Source organism: Chanodichthys erythropterus, chromosome 12 (assembly GCF_024489055.1).
Source record: "Chanodichthys erythropterus isolate Z2021 chromosome 12, ASM2448905v1, whole genome shotgun sequence".
In the NCBI taxonomy this organism is placed as follows: domain Eukaryota; kingdom Metazoa; phylum Chordata; class Actinopteri; order Cypriniformes; family Xenocyprididae; genus Chanodichthys; species Chanodichthys erythropterus.
Genome location: NC_090232.1, coordinates 3321045 through 3337802, shown reverse-complemented (window position 1 = coordinate 3337802; position 16758 = coordinate 3321045). Strand labels below are relative to the sequence as shown.

The following is a 16758-nucleotide window of genomic DNA, read 5'->3' as shown; positions in this document are numbered from 1 at the left end:
ATAAAAGTTTATTATCTGCATGCATTTTAAAGCCATATCAGTTTAAATTTCTGATATATATGGTTTTCTCTGAAGCACATTTCCGAAGCACTCACACAGAAAGCTGCCTGTCAGACGGCGCGTCCTTTGAGTTCTCTTACTTAAACTGTCAAATACACTCAAGGTTATGTCAAAAACACACAAAGTTCACATAAACACAGTCGGTTATGTCTGTGAATGTAAACAGCTGGGAAATAAATCACATATATGTATACGTAATATACACATGTATATTAGATCTGTGTATTAAAGTGACAGCAGCGTATTATACAGTACCTACTGCTATATATGCTGTTAATATGAATCAAACAACAAAAGAAAAAGAGAAAATCACTCACTGCTCTTGGCTGAATAACTTTAGTGGCTTTAATAAGAATACATTTCTTTCTTAAATGCTCTGGCGAGGAGATAAACATGGCAGACTGTGTACAGCTCACTCAGGGGCGGGGTCTATGCTAATAGGGAGGAGTCTGTCAGCAGTTGTGGGCGGGGCCTTTGCAATGTGACATCGCATTACATAGACACTGCAGATGGCTTATTCTGAGACACTGCTTATGATTTATGGGGATTTTTACCATTATAATGTGGTTGTGTACACACACTCCAACACATTTATGTTCAAACACCACGTAGAAGTGAATTTTGCATAATAGGTCCCCTTTAAAAAAAACTGGTCGTCCAATCAATGACACGGACACCACAAATATGCAAATAAGAACATTCACCCAGGCTTTAGGGCCTTTAACCCTAGGTAAAGTATGAGCAGTGTGAAACGTGAAGCACAAGATTCCACTTACCCTGGGTTTAGAATGACCCAGGATTAACTATTTGAAGTGGGAAAAGCCCTATAGTGTTTCATACCTTTATCGTCCATGAGCTCAATAGTCTGCATGTATGCAGGAGACTTCTGCTGGATAAAATACAGTATTTCGATGGCATTGGACATCCAGAAGAAAATGAACTGGAGATCAGGTACTAGGTCCGAGATGCTGAGCAGAGACAGGGAGGCAGGATCTTGACTGTATAACCATACAAACACACACACATATTTGACTCATTGGCAATGCTTTCAGGACTGGTGACAGTCTATTCAGCGCCGTATGACCTTAGAGTGTCACACATTTAAAGTGCACGCATGTGCGTATTATAAGGCGTAACGTGATACTCACTGCTGAGCTTGCTTCTGTGCCAACTCCTTTGTCTTCTCCTGCGAGACACAGACATGGACGGCAATTAATGTCATCAAATTTTGAATAGCTTCATGTGGGAGGCATAATACCTTGGAATGTTTTTTTTTTTCTTTTTTCAACCTTTCCTTTCTTGCTCTTTTCTTTGGATGGTTAATATTGGGGCGGTTGACCTTCTAAAATTGGATTTTAATAATTCATGAATTCAAAGACAGTCTTCTGGATGGTTTCATTGGGGCTAGATTAAAGGTACATTTACAAATTTCTGTATTGTTTAAATCAACAACGGCACATGCATTTGTCAACAAAGACAAAAGGGCATGTGAGGTGACTTACAGCAGAAAATCAATCAATGGGTCATCTGGGATTGATCCTCCTCATGCATATGCTTTTGCAATGCATTTTTTGAACAAGAAACACACTTGCACTTGGAAATCGAGAACATGCAGGAAACTCTTTCATTTCATTCTGCAAAACTGTAATACAAACACTGGAAAGTCATTTTTCAGATGGAGACTCGCTGCATTTGCCTTTCCGTCATTTTTTCCTCCCATACTGACACACAGTCTCAGTGACATGACATAAACTCGGGTGTAACAGTGGGAGGAGCCAGTGGGAAATGTAGTTTTTTGGGTGACAGACAAATGAGTGGGCTAAATTTGCAAAAACGATGCTGCTTGAAATTAAAAGTTGGCAGCAGCTGTTTACAATAAGTGAAAATAGCATATTTTCTCAGCAACATATTTTCACTGCAATTTGGACCTTCAACCCATTGAAGTCCACTTTATGGAGAAAAATCCTGGAATGCTTTCATCAAAAACCTTAATTTCTTTTTGACTGAAGAAAGAAAGACATGAACATCTTGGATGACATGGGGGTGAGCAAAATTAAAAATTATATTATAAGGAAATTTTAATTCTGAAGTGAACTACTAAGCATTCAATGATGGCAAAGGTCATTTAAAATGAAGAAATATGCATGATTAATTAATAATGCAATATAGACTGATAAATATCCAATACTGACAAATAACAATAAATTAAATATCCAATGCCAATAGGGGATAGGGGAATGATAGGGGAAATAAACCTATTTTTTTTTACTTTTATTTGTCTTTGCACATTAAAGGATTAGTTCACTTTCAAATTAAAATTTACTGATAATTTACTCACCCCCATGTCATCCAAGATGTTCATGTCTTTCTTTCTTCAGTCGAAAAGAAATTAAGGTTTTTGATGAAAACATTCCAGGTTTTTTCTTCATATAGTGGATTCCAAAAATTACAGTTTCAGTGCAGCTTCAAAGAGCTCTACACAATCCCAGACGAGGAATAAGGGTCTTATCTAGAGAAACCATCACTCATTTTCTAAAAAAAAGAATTAAATTATATATGTTTTAACCATAAATGCTCATTTTGAACTAGCTCTCTTCTTCTTCTTCTTCTTCTCTATTAAAATTCCGGCATTGTATACACTGCTAAGTGTATTACTGCCCTCCACAGGTTAAAGTTTGAACTAATTGTTATATACTTGCACTAGCATATTGTATATGACAATTTAGTTCAAACTTTGACCTGTGGAGGGCAGGAATACACTTAGAATTCCGGCAGTGTAGACACTGCTAATAGAGAAGAAGAAGAAGAGAGCTAGTTCAAGATGAGCATTTATGGTTAAAATATATAAAAAAAAAATTTTTTTTTTTTTTAAGAAAATAAGTGATGGTTTCTCTAGATAAAACCCGTATTCCTCGTCTGGGATCGTTTAAAGCTCTTTGAAGCTGCACTGAAACTAATTTTGACCTTCAACTGTTTAGAGGCCATTGAAGTCCACTATATGGAGAAAAATCCTGGAACGTTTTCATCAAAAACCTTAATTTCTTTTCGACTGAAGACAGAAAGACATAAACATCTTGGATGACATGGAGGTGAGTAAATTATCAGGAAATTTTAATTTGAAAGTGAACTAATCCTTTAAATTGGTATAGAAGTATTTGAACATGAAAAAAATAACATATTTCAGCTTTAAACACATCTAAACTGTTGACTTGAGTACTGACCCATGCTATGGTCTGAATCCTCTTGGCAATTTTCAGCAGTAGTTTACCGAAGCTGCCAGGTGGAAATGTATTAGCTGAGTGCTTGATGCATAGACAAAGCAAATATGCTGGTGTCAGCTTGTGGTCATCCCCGCTCGGCTCAATAAGCGTCAGCACCCGGTTCACCAGCGCGTCCTCTTGAGCCCGCTCAAATTCCAATGCAAGCTTTCGTTTCTGTGCACCTCGCGCCGGAGCCTTAGAGCTGCGCCGAGACACCACTGGTTCATGTAATACGGCCCCGCACATACGACATGCCTCTCCTTTCTCAGGCACACCCCCCGACTCGCTGTCGCAGAGTCGTGCCAGCGCCCGGAGTCGAGTGAGAGTCTGGGCAGGAAGAGGTTTCGCACTCAGCGGGTCTTTGTACAGGAAGATGTAATGAGCACCAAAGGACAGCAAATCCCCATGACGTAGTGGAGTGGGCCGCTCAATACGCATGAAGTTAACCAGAACATTGCCATGGGTGACAGGTTCCAGGAGTAACCGCTGGTCCGAGGAAGAACGCCGTTGCACAGCACGACGTATTCGGCAGTGAAGTGGAAGCACATCCGGAGATGACAGGCAGATATTTGGCCGTGCTGATGCTGTTTCCTGACCAACTGTGTGTTGCTCTCGATTCAACAGGTAAACCAGGCAATCCTGACCAAAAAAAAGCAGATCAAACAGTAAACACTACTCCAGATGGGAGTAATAAAAATATAAAAAGTATATGTGATTTTTCTCACCTGTTGGTTGTACCCTTGAAGGAGCAGCAAGTGTGGAGATTGGTAGAGAGAGTGTTTAACTCCACCACCATCTTTACGGATCTCAGTGTCCCGTGCGGAGCGTGTTCTGATTGGCCCTGGGAGGGTGGAGTAGTACCGTTTAGGTTCCTCACCAGGCAATCCCACCAAGTTAAGGCTGGTTTCACTGAGGCTGCGGCAAAATGAGGAGCCGTGCTGAAGTGTCATTGTTCCTTTAGCACGGTTTCTTTGCAGCTTCCTCGCTTGAGCATTGATATCTGTCGTAGAGAGAAAACCACTTAGGTAACTGTCACTCATTGTCCTCAGCTACAAACTAACCTTATGGGGGGCAAAATAAATGGACTCAAAGTTGTACTTATTTCAAGCATTAAAAGTCAATAACACCCCAAATTTGAAGTGGATATGGAGGTGAAATGCAAAGCATAATAAACATAATGCCATGCTTAGTAACCTCAATTTAAGTTCAAACAAAGCAACTGGGAATATAACGAATAAGTCATATTGACTAATTTTATGGTACTTTTAGTAATCTTTCGAGCTCAACGGCCTGCATCCCCATCCACTGTATGGAAAAGAACAGTTTAAGCATAATGCAAAAACATCTTAACTTGTGATTCAAGGAAGAAAAGAACAAAGTAAAGAGGTGTGATAAAATAAGGGTAATATTCTTGTGGGATGAGGGACAATGACTACTATAGGGGTAGTACATGGGTATAGGAAGTCAACACTTGACTGGTGCATGGAGGAATACAGTAAATTATGGGTTTGCAAAACAATGGTACTGTATATGGAGGTGGGGCTGGTGGTCGACACCATACCTGAGGACAGTCCCCACCTTTTACAATAGTTGTACAGGGCTGTATCAAACGCCAGCCCCGGGGGGAGCTCCGATGGCATCTACCATGCCCGCTTCTACTCAAGGTTGAAGATAGCACAGGGGAGTTTGTGTGGGTCCCTGCATGGCATGGGTAAACACCACAACAAATATAAATCACCAAACAAACCATGAAAATACACACAGTAATTCTAGTTATTTACTCATTCAAGTAAGCTGTTCACGAACCTATGTAGGTTTGCAACAAATTTGCATAATTGCCAGCCGGTCTGCCGGCGAACAACGTCTACTTTGACCCTCCTTCAAATGTTGTAGTTGTAGCTGAGACTGGAAGAGTTTGGTTTGTGTTGTCGACATACACATCCAAAGGATAAGGGCTTGAATTGACACCGTAAAACCGACACCATTGTTACTGTTCATATCACAGTGTATCAAGTGCTGAGGAAGCCTCCGAAATTCAGACATGGTAGTGGCCCTTTCATTTCTGACACACACTGTAAGCGGCTGACCAATCAGAATAGACTAGGGGTTGGACAGACTAGTCGACTTTAAAGGGGACCTATAATGCTACTTTTATATCAGTCTCTGGTGTCTCCAGAATGTTTCTGTGAAGATTCAGCTCAAAACACCCCACAGATCATTTATTATAGCTTGTCAAATTTGCCCCTATTTGGGTGTGAGCAAAAACACGCCGTTTCTGTGTGTGTCCCTTTAAATGCGAATGAGCTGCTGCTCCCGCCCCGTTTCCAGAAGAGGGCGGAGCTTTAACAGCTCAACAACAACAACAAAGCTGTAGAATCTCACACAGCCAAAATGAAGATTGTCAGGAGTACAAACAAAATGGTGGCGCCGTGGGTGGAAATGTGCAGATTAAGGGCCGGTTATATTATAAGATTCCCTTTCTACGTCACTAGGGGAGCGAAATCTGAGCAGCTCGTTTTTTCATAAGCTTGCAGAGAAAGGCTTACCAAAACAAAGTTACTGGATTGTCCTTTTCTCACGTTTTCTGGGTTGGTAGAGGCACCCAATTATAGCACTTAAACACGGAAAAATTTAGATTTTCAAATACATTTGAGTGTGTTGAAAGTTATGTTTTAACATTAGTCTGTGCATTCGCTCAGTGTCTGGTATAAGAAACTTGTTGCACTATTAGATATTAGAATGTCATATCAATAAAAACTGGATGACCTGTGTTGCTAAATGACATGCAGTTAATTAAAAAATATATTTTATGATGGAAAAAGCTCTATCTGATTATGCTATGTTAGCCACTTGACAAAATAGTGTTGTCTCTAAGGCATGGTGAAAACATGGTGCTTGTGGTAAATCAAGAAAACAAACAATTCAAACATTAAGACTAACCGTGTTGAACTATATATATATATATATATATATATATATATATATATATATATATATATATATATATATATATATATACACAGTACAGTCCAAAAGTTTGGAACCACTAAGATTTTTAATGTTTTTAAAAGAAGTTTCGTCTGCTCACCAAGGCTACATTTATTTAATTAAAAATACAGTAAAAACAGTAATATTGTGAAATATTATTACAATTTAAAATAACTGTTTTCTATTTGAATATGTTTCACAAAGTAATTTATTCCTGTGATCAGATCTGAATTTTCAGCATCGTTACTCCAGTCTTCAGTGTCACATGATCCTTCAGAAATCATTCTAATATGCTGATCTGCTGCTCCAGAAACATTTAATGTGTACAATTGTACAAAATATTTGTGTACAATATTGTTTTTCAGGATTTTTTGATGAATAGAAAGTTCAAAAGAACAGTGTTTATCTGAAATCTAATCTTTTGTAACATTATAAATGTCTTTACTGCCACTTTTGATTGATTTAATGCATCGTTGCTGAATAAAAGTATTCATTTCTTTAATTTCTTTTTAAAAAAATAAAAATAAAATAAAATAAAATAAAATAAAATAAAAATTCTTACTGACCCCAAACTTTTGAACGGTAGTGTATAATGCTACAGAAGCTTTGTATTTCAGATAAATGCTGTTCTTTTGAACTTTCTATTCATCAAGGAATCCTGAAAAAAAAAACTGTTTTCAACATTGAAAATAATCATAAATGTTTCTTGAGCAGCAAATCAGCATATTAGAATGATTTCTGAAGGATCATGTGACACTGAAGACTGGAGTAACGATGCTGAAAATTCAGCTTTGCATCATAGGAATAAATTACTTTGTCACATATATTTAAATAGTACACAGTTATTTTAAATTGTAATAATATTTCACAATATTACTGTTTTTTACTGTATTTTTAATTAAATAAATGTAGCCTTGGTGAGCAGACAAAACTTCTTTTAAAAACATTAAAAATCTTAGTGGTTCCAAAATTTTGGACTGTACTGTATATATATATACAACAATGATTAGTTAATGTATCCAAACAGTTGCTCACCTGTCTAATAAAACACATATTATATTAAAGCATCTTTGGTGTTTCCATGGTTCTACGAAAGTAAAACTGGAAATCGAGGGTAACACGGATATGATGTCATTGACAGCCGACAAATTGACAAAAGCCATGTCCTGGTTAAAATGTCTGGTTTAAACATTGTTGGAAATGTTTGGGATAATGCAAGTACACAATTAAATATATAACATTTTTTTAGTGGTTTTTGGATATTTTAATCTAAAAATCTTATATATTGTTCCTTTAAGAGAAAATTAAATTGTTTTTTTTAGATGCATGTAAACCTATTGTAGAAAACTTCCAAAACAAAATTAGGAACTTTTAAAATAGCATACAACATGCACTTTAACTAGCATTTTATTTGTTTTTTGGTTGTATAATAGATTCTACAATGATTTTTACAGGTTATTCAAGAAATTGTTGATATAGGAATGAACTGGGAAGAGTTAAAAATTCAGACATGGTGATCACGCAGACATAACTGCCAATTCCGAACCTGTTATAAAACGTGCTTGTGTTGGTAAATACCTTGACACTATCCATGAAGCCCCCGAGCATCTGTTGCGGAGAAATATGTGTGTGTGCAGATGGTGGCAGTGGCTTGCAAATGTAATCCCCCAACCCTTCTTCACCTTTACTCGTCCGTGACCTTCCAAAACCCTTGATCTATGTATATGCCTTCACCTTCTTAACCATCATTGCCCTTTAGATTGACTGTGAAAAGCACACGTGAACAGTCCCAATGTGAGGAGAAGCATGAATAAACCCATGAATAAACAGCAGGACGCTAAGCCAAGTTTAAGAAGACCACATTAAACAAGCTTAAGGACTAAGATCCTCTGATAAGCCTGCAACATTTTCATTAATTAAAATGCAATCACATGTAGACAAGAACAATTGTGCACTGAGAAATTATGCACTAAATAGCACAGTAGCAAGCTCACAGAAAAATGACTAAGATTCCATAATGCATTACTTGAGAATATGATTTTTCCAATAAGGAAGATTAACCGTAAATTCTAGTTACACAAACCAGACTAACTGGGTGTAGAGTTAAGAAGTAAAGCTACACTTGTAAGAACAAATTTTTGTAGCAATCTAAATAAGGATATTTCATTTTTATTTAAATATAATTATAAATAGTACTAAATAATACATCTCGTTTTAGAATAAAAACAATAGTTTTTTTTTTTTTTTTTTCATTTGAGGACCATATGGAACCTTGTTTGCGCCATGGAATAAAACAATTTAAAAGATAATTGCAATTAATTTTCATCTCACCTTTCTGACACTTTTTCTGACACAATTGGAGGTTACATCACACAATTCTGACTTTATATCACGCAATTCTAACTTTATATCACATAATTCTGACTTTATATCACACAATTCTAACTTTATATCACGCAATTCTGACTTTATATCACATAATTCTGACTTTATATCACACAATTCTAACTTTATATCACGCAACTGTGACTATATCATGCAATTGTGACATTATATCTCGCATTTGTGACTTTGTATCATGCGATTGCGACTATAACATGTAATTCTGACTTTATAATTCGCAATTGCGACTTTATATTACATAATTATGACTTTATATCACGCAACTGTGACTATATCATGCAATTCTGACTTTATATCTCGCATTTGTGACTTTGTATCATGCGATTGCGACTATAACATGTAATTCTGACTTTATAATTCGCAATTGCGACTTTATATCACATAATTCTGACTTTATATCACACAATTCTAACTTTATATCACGCAATTCTGACTTTATATCACATAATTCTGACTTTATATCACAAAATTCTAACTTTATATCTCACAATTCTGACTTTATAATTCGCAATTGTGACTTTATATTACATAATTATGACTTTATATCACGCAACTGTGACTATATCATGCAATTCTGACTTTATATCTCGCATTTGTGACTTTGTATCATGCGATTGCGACTATAACATGTAATTCTGACTTTATAATTCGCAATTGCGACTTTATATCTCATAATTCTGACTTTATATCACACAATTCTAACTTTATATCATGCAACTGTGACTATATCTTGCAATTGTGACTTTATATCTCGCATTTGTGACTTTGTATCATGCGATTGCGACTATAACATGTAATTCTGACTTTATAATTCGCAATTGCGACTTTATATCACATAATTCTGACTTTATATCACACAATTCTAACTTTATATCACGCAACTGTGACTATATCATGCAATTGTGACATTATATCTCGCATTTGTGACTTTGTATCATGCGATTGCGACTATAACATGTAATTCTGACTTTATAATTCGCAATTGCGACTTTATATTACATAATTATGACTTTATATCACGCAACTGTGACTATATCATGCAATTCTGACTTTATATCTCGCATTTGTGACTTTGTATCATGCGATTGCGACTATAACATGTAATTCTGACTTTATAATTCGCAATTGCGACTTTATATCACATAATTCTGACTTTATATCACACAATTCTAACTTTATATCACGCAATTCTGACTTTATATCACATAATTCTGACTTTATATCACAAAATTCTAACTTTATATCTCACAATTCTGACTTTATAATTCGCAATTGTGACTTTATATTACATAATTATGACTTTATATCACGCAACTGTGACTATATCATGCAATTCTGACTTTATATCTCGCATTTGTGACTTTGTATCATGCGATTGCGACTATAACATGTAATTCTGACTTTATAATTCGCAATTGCGACTTTATATCACATAATTCTGACTTTATATCACACAATTCTAACTTTATATCATGCAACTGTGACTATATCTTGCAATTGTGACTTTATATCTCGCATTTGTGACTTTGTATCATGCGATTGCGACTATAACATGTAATTCTGACTTTATAATTCGCAATTGCGACTTTATATCACATAATTCTGACTTTATATCACACAATTCTAACTTTATATCACGCAACTGTGACTATATCATGCAATTGTGACATTATATCTCGCATTTGTGACTTTGTATCATGCGATTGCGACTATAACATGTAATTCTGACTTTATAATTCGCAATTGCGACTTTATATTACATAATTATGACTTTATATCACGCAACTGTGACTATATCATGCAATTCTGACTTTATATCTCGCATTTGTGACTTTGTATCATGCGATTGCGACTATAACATGTAATTCTGACTTTATAATTCGCAATTGCGACTTTATATCACATAATTCTGACTTTATATCACACAATTCTAACTTTATATCACGCAATTCTGACTTTATATCACATAATTCTGACTTTATATCACAAAATTCTAACTTTATATCTCACAATTCTGACTTTATAATTCGCAATTGTGACTTTATATTACATAATTATGACTTTATATCACGCAACTGTGACTATATCATGCAATTCTGACTTTATATCTCGCATTTGTGACTTTGTATCATGCGATTGCGACTATAACATGTAATTCTGACTTTATAATTCGCAATTGCGACTTTATATCACATAATTCTGACTTTATATCACACAATTCTAACTTTATATCATGCAACTGTGACTATATCTTGCAATTGTGACTTTATATCTCGCATTTGTGACTTTGTATCATGCGATTGCGACTATAACATGTAATTCTGACTTTATAATTCGCAACTGCGACTTTATATCACATAATTATGACTTTATATCATGCAATTGTGACTTTATTTCACGCATTTGTGACTTTACATTATGCATTTGTGACTTTATATCACGCAATTGTGACTTTATAACTCGCAATTGTGACTTTATAACTCGCAATTACGAATTTGTGTCTTGCAATTCTCAGAAAAAAGTCCAAATTGTGAGATAGAAAGTCGCAATTACCTATTTTATTTTTCATTCAGTGGTGGAAACAAGCTCCCATAGGACCACCCAAAGGAAGGTTTTGTCATATTTAGCACACTTCTGGGGATCATTTTCCCCTTCAAAGTACAGCTACACATAGAATCCAATACACACATGAATTCTCTCTATCCCACCAGGAAGAAAAGCTGTTCAACTTGAGGATAAATTATCCTGAGTAATGTGCCTGAAGTTATTGATTTAACTTCCACCCTGTGTTTTGGCTCAATAGCCACCTTGTTGAATTTGTAATTTAGTACAACAGCATCCAGGCACAAACAGAAAGAGAGAGACAGTGAGAGAGAGATGTTATGACTAGTCTGCAATAAAAGAGCACAAATATTTAATAGTGAAACTGAGACCTCAGGTCAGTTACTGGAGGTCGGCCATATAACAGACCCTGTGGTGCATTTATCCCTGACATCTGTGTGTCGGCATTAGCGAACCTGAGCAGCTCTGAACGACAAAGAACAATTAAGATCTATTGGCAGTTATCACAACATCTATACCACTGTGTTGATAGCAGCGATATGTTCAGCACAACTTTTATCTACAGCTAGAAGCACTTGAAAAGAGTGATAGCTCATTTTAAGCTTCTGTTTCGCAAATGTGGGCAAACAAATGTTTAAAAACCTATAATTTAAAACAAGAAAGGCAATATTTCATTATTATGTAATTGCACTGTCCAAAATTGCATACTGTATAGTAGGCTAGTGTTGTCAAGAATATTGAAAGTTCGATCTGTATTGATACTGAAATATCTGAAATGGTTCCAATACTCCTTTTCCGCAGTATATACAGTATCTCACTCTCTCTTCTCAACCAACGGCGAATTTACACACACCCGCCTCCTGTCACTCACTCGTCATTCGCTCTGGTTGAATAGCGTTGGGTGTTAGGCGCTAAAATTCAGCGCAGGGTTGCAGGTATTGCTCATAATTTTACTCATTCACGCAGGTTTCGCGCTTACACTATTGATCTATATAAGCCACCTGCATAAAAAGCCGCCTTTCAAACAGCAAATTGCACTCTTTTTCATGACTTATTGCGCTTAAACGATCAAATACACACAAAATTATGTCAAAATGCATGTCTTGGCGATTATTCAGGTGAACACAGTCAGTCAGTTTTGGAACGTAATGGTTGAAAAAGAAATCAAATGTTGTTGTAACAGTATATTGGATCTGTGCATCAGCTCTTAAAGTGACAGCAGCCTAATAAACCTGCTGTCTTTCATGTTGATCAATGAACAAAAGACAAAGAGAAAATCACTCTCTACTCTTGACTGAATAACTTTTGTAACTTAAATTGTAAGAATTAATCTGAATTTAATTTTTACAATGAAGACTATCCATGTTATTTTACATTTGATTACTTTAATTTCTGTAGTATAATAGTATAGCTTCAAATAAAGCTGCGTGTAAGCTATTGCAAAAAAAATTACCCAAATTATCAAAGAATTATGAGATAATAATAAAAATATCTATATTGCAGTTTTCCCCATGGTACCGAAAATCGATATTTTTCAAGGTATCGTATTGAAGTTGGAAATTCCAATATCATGACAACACTACTGTATAGTATGTACTACAATTGTTTTGAAACTTGCTTTGTGACCATTAAAAATGTACACTATATAATGTGAATATTCGTATGAATGAAATTCGGACATACTTCGCTTCACTGCCTTTCACAAATCCTCTCCTGTGGCCTTATGGGATAGTAAAGTGTCCATTGGTTGCACACTACCAAATCTTGCTTATGAATACTATAAATGCTCACATACAAACTATATGGTATAGGCATATTCGGACACAGGGAATGTGATAATAATTAGCTTCACAACAGTTATGCATAACAACTTTTGAATTTCATAGTTAAAAATAATGACTGGAGCGATGCTCAAAGTCGGATATCTGTTAAACTCCGATCTCAGAGAGAAGCGTCAATCGACAATTTCAAAGATGGTGGCGACTAAAGGGCATCGTACTACATTAACTTTGTAACATAATATGTAACGATACCTTATTTTTTTGGCTTTTTAGGCTGTTTTTAAAACAAATGCATGCATTTTTGCATTTATAACTTCTGTAGTTGACATAATTGCTGTAATAACACAATATGATGGCACCATCTTGTGGTGTAGGAGGTCAGATTTCAAATTTCGCACTTTTTGCATTTTCCGGAATGTACTTTTAGGGTAAACATTTTCTGAATAAATTTGCCAAATGTTTTATAAGAGAAACTATGCTTGAAGTCAGACATTAGAATTTTTTATTAAATTAAAATTATTATTCTTACTTATATTGTTTTACTTTTATAATTTATTTTTTATTGTAAAACATCTATAAACACATTCCATATAACATCACTTTCACTCCTTTTTTGCCCTGTTGTATGGGATTTTCCTGTTTCAATACAATCACATGACAAGAACATCCTCTCCTGAGCATTTGTTTCTCAGTGAATGCATTTGTGCGTTACCTGCAGTGACTGTGTCCTTCTCTTTTGCTGCCAGTTCCTCGACCTCAACCCTTCGTCTGAGCTCAAAGCGACGAGAGTAACCCTCCTTTGGCTTCCAGAGGTCCTGCAAAAGGAGGGGCTTTTCGTTGTTCCCGAGCGCCCGAAGGCACTCAGTCCGCCACCGTCGCTCCGAGCCCTCGAACCGTCCAATCACGTCACATAACACATAGCTACAGGCCGAGGCCTTATTTAGAGAGTAGCGCTCAAGCGCTTCTTTGATCAGCTCTTGGGCGCTGGAACGAGGTGTGGCAAGGACGCTTTTGTAGTTAGCGCCAGCACTGATTTCATCACCAAATATCTTCAGCACACCTGGTGCAGATGACTGGGTGGAAAGCTCAGCTGGATCGTCCCGTACCTGCTCAGGTAGGTCGGTCACAGAGCGACGATCCCGATAACTCAGTGTCCGGTACAGAACCTGCGTAAAAGTGCGACTCTGACGCTTCAGGCGGTTCTTGGATGGCAGAGACATGCTGGCAGATGAGGAACCGTAGAACATGGTGCCGGAAAGTGCATTGATTAAAAAAACCCTAGAACTGAGAAAACAATAAATTGTAACAACTGGCAGCAGTGTTACTATTCACAACCATATATATATATATATATATATTAAAAATAAAATATGTACATTTATATATTATAAATTTTTTTGTTTATAAATACATTACAGATAGATAAGCAATAAGATATAGTGAGCTTGTCATCTAATTTCAACTAATATATTATATTATTCACATGGCAGTACTGTACAAGCAGAGATACAGATAAGAGACAGACAGTCACAGGATGGGCAAGGCTGATTTTTTGTGAGGCAAACAGGAATGTTGCCAAGTATGTCATGGAAAATACAGCTTGATGGAAACTATGAGAATAGTTCTGGACCGTAAGTTACAATAATTTACAATATTCAATAACCCAATAAAGAACAACAGCAAACAAAACTAAAATAGCTCATCATCAAACAGTGATTAGAGACGGATGGATGGATGGATGGATAGAATGGTAAATATAGATAGATAGATAGATAGATAGATAGATAGATAGATAGATAGATAGATAGATAGATAGATAGATAGATAGATAGACTGATCTATGAAGATAGATAGAACAACAAAGATAGATAGATAGATATATAGACAAATACATATAGATAGACAGATCTATGAAGATAGATAGATAGATAGATAGATAGATAGATCTATGAAGATAGATAGATAGATAGATAGATAGATAGAACGACAAAGATAGATAGATAGATAAAATGACTAATACAGATAGATAGATAGATAGATAGATAGATAGATAGATAGATAGATAGATCTATGAAGATAGATAGATAGATAGATAGATAGATAGATAGATAGATAGATAGATAGATAGATAGAACAACAAAGATAGATAGACAGATAGATAAAATGACTAATACAGATAGATAGATAGATAGATAGATAGATAGATAGATAGATAGATAGATAGATAGATAGATCTATGAAGATAGATAGATAGATAGATAGATAGATAGATAGATAGATAGATAGATAGATAGATAGATAGATAGATAGATAGATAGAACGACAAAGATAGATAGATAGATAAAATGACTAATACAGATAGATAGATAGATAGATAGATAGATAGATAGATAGATAGATAGATAGACAGATCTATGAAGATAGATAGATAGATAGATAGATAGATAGATAGATAGATAGATAGATAGATAGATAGATAGATAGATATAGATAGATAGACTGCAGAGATGTCTCTCCAATGCTGCAGACATGAGAAACACCTTCTAACAGTGTGTGTGTGTGTGTGTGTGTGTGTGTGTGTGTGTGTGTGTGTGTGTGTGTGAGAGAGAGAGAGAGAGAGAGAGAGAGAGAGAGAGAGAGAGACTGCATCAGCTAAAATCCTCACTACTCGGCAGTCTAAACGGAGACCATCTGCTCGTGCGTGAAAATACTTCACCGTCCGCTCGTGAAGCCTATTCACAAACTGATGCGGCTGACATGCTGAGCCTCATTTAAATCATCTATCAGTCTACAGGTACACTGCGAACATCTAAAATCTTCATCTGTCCCTTCTTGCGTCCTGTTCTGCGCACAATTATTTAAACAAAACGTTATATATGATTCTTAAAGGCACAGGACATTACACGAGAGTGAATAATTTAACCTTCATAAACATTTCACACTATATACTGTAGCCTACTGTAACTGCGCGTGCTTAAGATCAGCACTTTATAACTGACGCACAAGTTTCTTGAAAAGACTTGCGAAAAGCGTCAAACACAAGCTTGCACAATAGTTCTTACCTGTCAATCGCGCGTTATTCCCCGTGTGCTGAAGAGACGCTCATTTGGAGGCATTAATTTTAAAGAAGCGCGTCGGGATACTGCGGGTCTCCACTAGCAACGGCGCGAGCCAACAAAGGCACCTGCTCGCGAGTCCTAATCCGCTTGTGCGTCTTAACGGGGCTCCGCCAGCCAGTCTCAGAGCTCTGATCCCTCACAAGCCGCTCGCTTGACTCCTGTTATTGACGTTTGCCAGTATTTCCTCTTGTGCATATGTTAAATTAGCTCTAGGGGCCGGTGGGATACAGTTTAGGTCCGCCCAGTCACTGTCATGGAATGCGACAACGTCTACCTGTACAGTAATAGTGAGGTGTCAAACATACATCAGTGTACAGAAATCTATGGCTGGTATGCTCGGAATGCCTTACCTGCTGGCTTTATTTTGTCGGCGCTGCTCATGGGTAGTCGTTGGGGCTGATTATCCCTTTCCCCTTCTTTTATTTGCCCGTCTCCACTGACTACACTGTAGTCTGCATGCTTCGGCGTCTGCATTCCCTCAGCCGACTGCAGCCGGAAAGAGCCGAACCGAGAAATTGAAGCTCTCGCGTATTGTTTAGGCAGGGTGTATGCATGCCGTGCCATATGCCAATTTTCGCGAATTAA

General features: G+C 36.4%; 1 protein-coding gene across 1 annotated transcript in view; it reads right to left on the bottom strand.

Moving 5' to 3' along the window:
* radil (Ras association and DIL domains) overlaps positions 1-16153 on the bottom strand; it is a 30526-nt gene extending 14373 nt beyond the window's left edge. The window contains exons 1-7 of the mRNA XM_067404431.1: positions 16117-16153; positions 13767-14338; positions 4899-5018; positions 4046-4320; positions 3282-3959; positions 1209-1246; positions 901-1058 (exon numbers count right to left, since the gene is read on the bottom strand). Coding sequence (XP_067260532.1) covers positions 901-1058; positions 1209-1246; positions 3282-3959; positions 4046-4320; positions 4899-5018; positions 13767-14301 — 1804 coding nt within the window. The 5' untranslated portion in view covers positions 14302-14338; positions 16117-16153. The remainder of the gene's footprint in view (positions 1-900; positions 1059-1208; positions 1247-3281; positions 3960-4045; positions 4321-4898; positions 5019-13766; positions 14339-16116) is intronic.
* Positions 16154-16758: the final 605 nt, after the last annotated feature.